Consider the following 2,098-nt stretch of genomic DNA (forward strand, 5'->3'; position numbering starts at 1 on the left):
AAGATGGCGGCGGGGTCGCCGCCGGCCTTTGGCAATGTAAAACCTGACAGGAAAGCGAAGGGCGGGTGTGAGTCACGGGCGGGATCTGGGCATTGAACATTTCCTTCAATGTTCCGTGCCCAGGGAGCACTGGAAACGGAACATAAATGGATTTATGACTATTTCCCCCCCAAAAAAAACCCAGGAGCTGGGGTGAAACCTGAGGCACGGCTCCATCCTCACCTGCGAGGCGACCTGCGAAGGCCTCAGTGCCATTTGTCTGCCAAATTAAGGTCCCCTGAGGAGCAGCCGCCAGCAGAGGCATGGCTGCCCTGTGCAGTGTGGTGAGACCTGGGGACGTCCCCTCAGCTCCAGCTTCTCCACCACCATCCCTTCATCCAGCTCAGACAAAAGCAGCCAAAAGGACCTTTTAACTCTCCTCTCCCCATCCAGGGACCTGCCCATCTAGGGAATGAGGAGACTGAAGCTGCTCTGCTCATAAAATACCTCATTTTTGTGCACCCCGGAGCAGCGCTCGGCTGCTCCTCTCCTGGGACCACGAGCACTCGCGGTCCCGCACGTGGCACAGAGCAACCTCCCAGCTCCCGCTGCGCGAGGAGGGACGGGATCAAGCGGGCAGCCCTCACACAGGGCGTCAAGCACGGCAGACCGCCTATCTCCGGCAGAAACGCAGCGCACAGGAAGCCGGACAGGGCAAAATGAAAAGCAGCCTTTTCCTGTAGTTAGAAAAGGGAACTGGGAAGTCGCTGTCTGGGCCCTTGTTTGGCTTCTAACAAGGCCAGCAAATATTTTCTCAGTGCTTTTCAAAAGTGCTTTGAGATCCTTCTGTGAAAGGCGATGCAGTAATAGCAAGGAATCCTTCAGGCTCTGAGTACTCCCTGGCCCCTTTTTGCATCACAACGATGCAGAGCTCTTAGTGCTGAAAAATCAAACTACTGTCTGCACTGTAAGAACGACGGCTCCGAAACACGTCCTGCACAGTGTAGTATCAGTGTGTTTGCCATGACACTCGCCCTCCGGCTGGGGTGAAAGGTTGGGTGAGATGTTGAGAAGCCATTAATGGCATGTGGTTCCTCACCCAGCATTTACCAAGAAGGGCAAAATTTAAAAAAAAAAACAGAAAGTGGAAGCGGAACATCCAGCTGCTGTTTCAGAAACATTTCCTGGGTTGTACTGACATTTCTATAGAGCTCTTCATAAACGGTTTCTCAGATGATTTTACACAGCCACACGCTACCTGCCTTTAGCAGAGCCCATAGGTCCATTCTGCTCCGAGACGCAGGTTTGCAAGCCTGCTCCTTTCCTTGGGAACGGCACAGGTCTCTGCAAGGGCAGGATTAGACCCACCCCTTGCATCTCAAAATAAATAGACTGTGCTTTCATCGTGTTATCTTACGTGCATATGTGACCAGGTGCATCACAAATGGACAAACTACAAAACCTTCCGAAAGAGAACAGTTCAATAAGATGCTTAGGTTAAACATCAGGCTTATCAGAGGGCCTTCCCAAGCAGCTGGGGAAGTCACCAAGGAGACCGTATCTCAAAAAAACAGCAGCAGAGCTATTTGTTCACCAATTTAGAAAATATCCTAACCCACAGCCCTGCAGTACTTGTTTCCTTGCCATAAATAATTTTCAGATGGTTTGCCTTTCAAAATCCCAGAAGGCCATTACGTTATTTTGTTACATCTCTGGAGAGGCTGAAATCCTTAAAACTCTTATGTTAGGTAGAGTAATTCATCAAGTCCTGTTTTACAGTATTTCATGGTATTAATATTTATTAACATCTGAGTGTTTGTAAGACTTCCCATTTTAGTACGCCAGAAGCGAGTAACGCCAAATTGGGCAGGCGTGACCAAATCCCGACAGAAGGCTGTGCTGTTCCTGCCCCGACAGCCCTTTCGGCGTTAACTGGACAGACCGAACGCACCTCACCTGTCTTTCGCACAGGCGGCCCTTTCCCGCCCCGGCCCGGCCCAGACCCGCCGTTAAACCGTCTCTCCTATCTTTTTGACGGCCGGCGCTCCCGATCTGGAAATTAAAGACGCTGAGGAGCCACGGGAGCCCGTATGTGTCCCTACACCTAATTCCTTGAAGA

The 2,098-nt window shown here is 51.1% G+C and overlaps 1 protein-coding gene across 1 annotated transcript in view; it reads left to right on the forward strand.

Moving 5' to 3' along the window:
- Positions 1-3: 3 nt before the first annotated feature.
- RNF130 (ring finger protein 130) overlaps positions 4-2,098 on the forward strand; it is a 51,039-nt gene continuing 48,944 nt past the window's right edge. The window contains exon 1 of the mRNA XM_009322753.1: positions 4-67. Within this exon, the coding sequence (XP_009321028.1) occupies positions 4-67 (64 nt within the window). The remainder of the gene's footprint in view (positions 68-2,098) is intronic.

This window comes from Pygoscelis adeliae, unplaced genomic scaffold (genome assembly GCF_000699105.1).
Source record: "Pygoscelis adeliae isolate BGI_AS28 unplaced genomic scaffold, ASM69910v1 Scaffold34, whole genome shotgun sequence".
Taxonomy (NCBI): Eukaryota; Metazoa; Chordata; class Aves; order Sphenisciformes; family Spheniscidae; genus Pygoscelis; species Pygoscelis adeliae.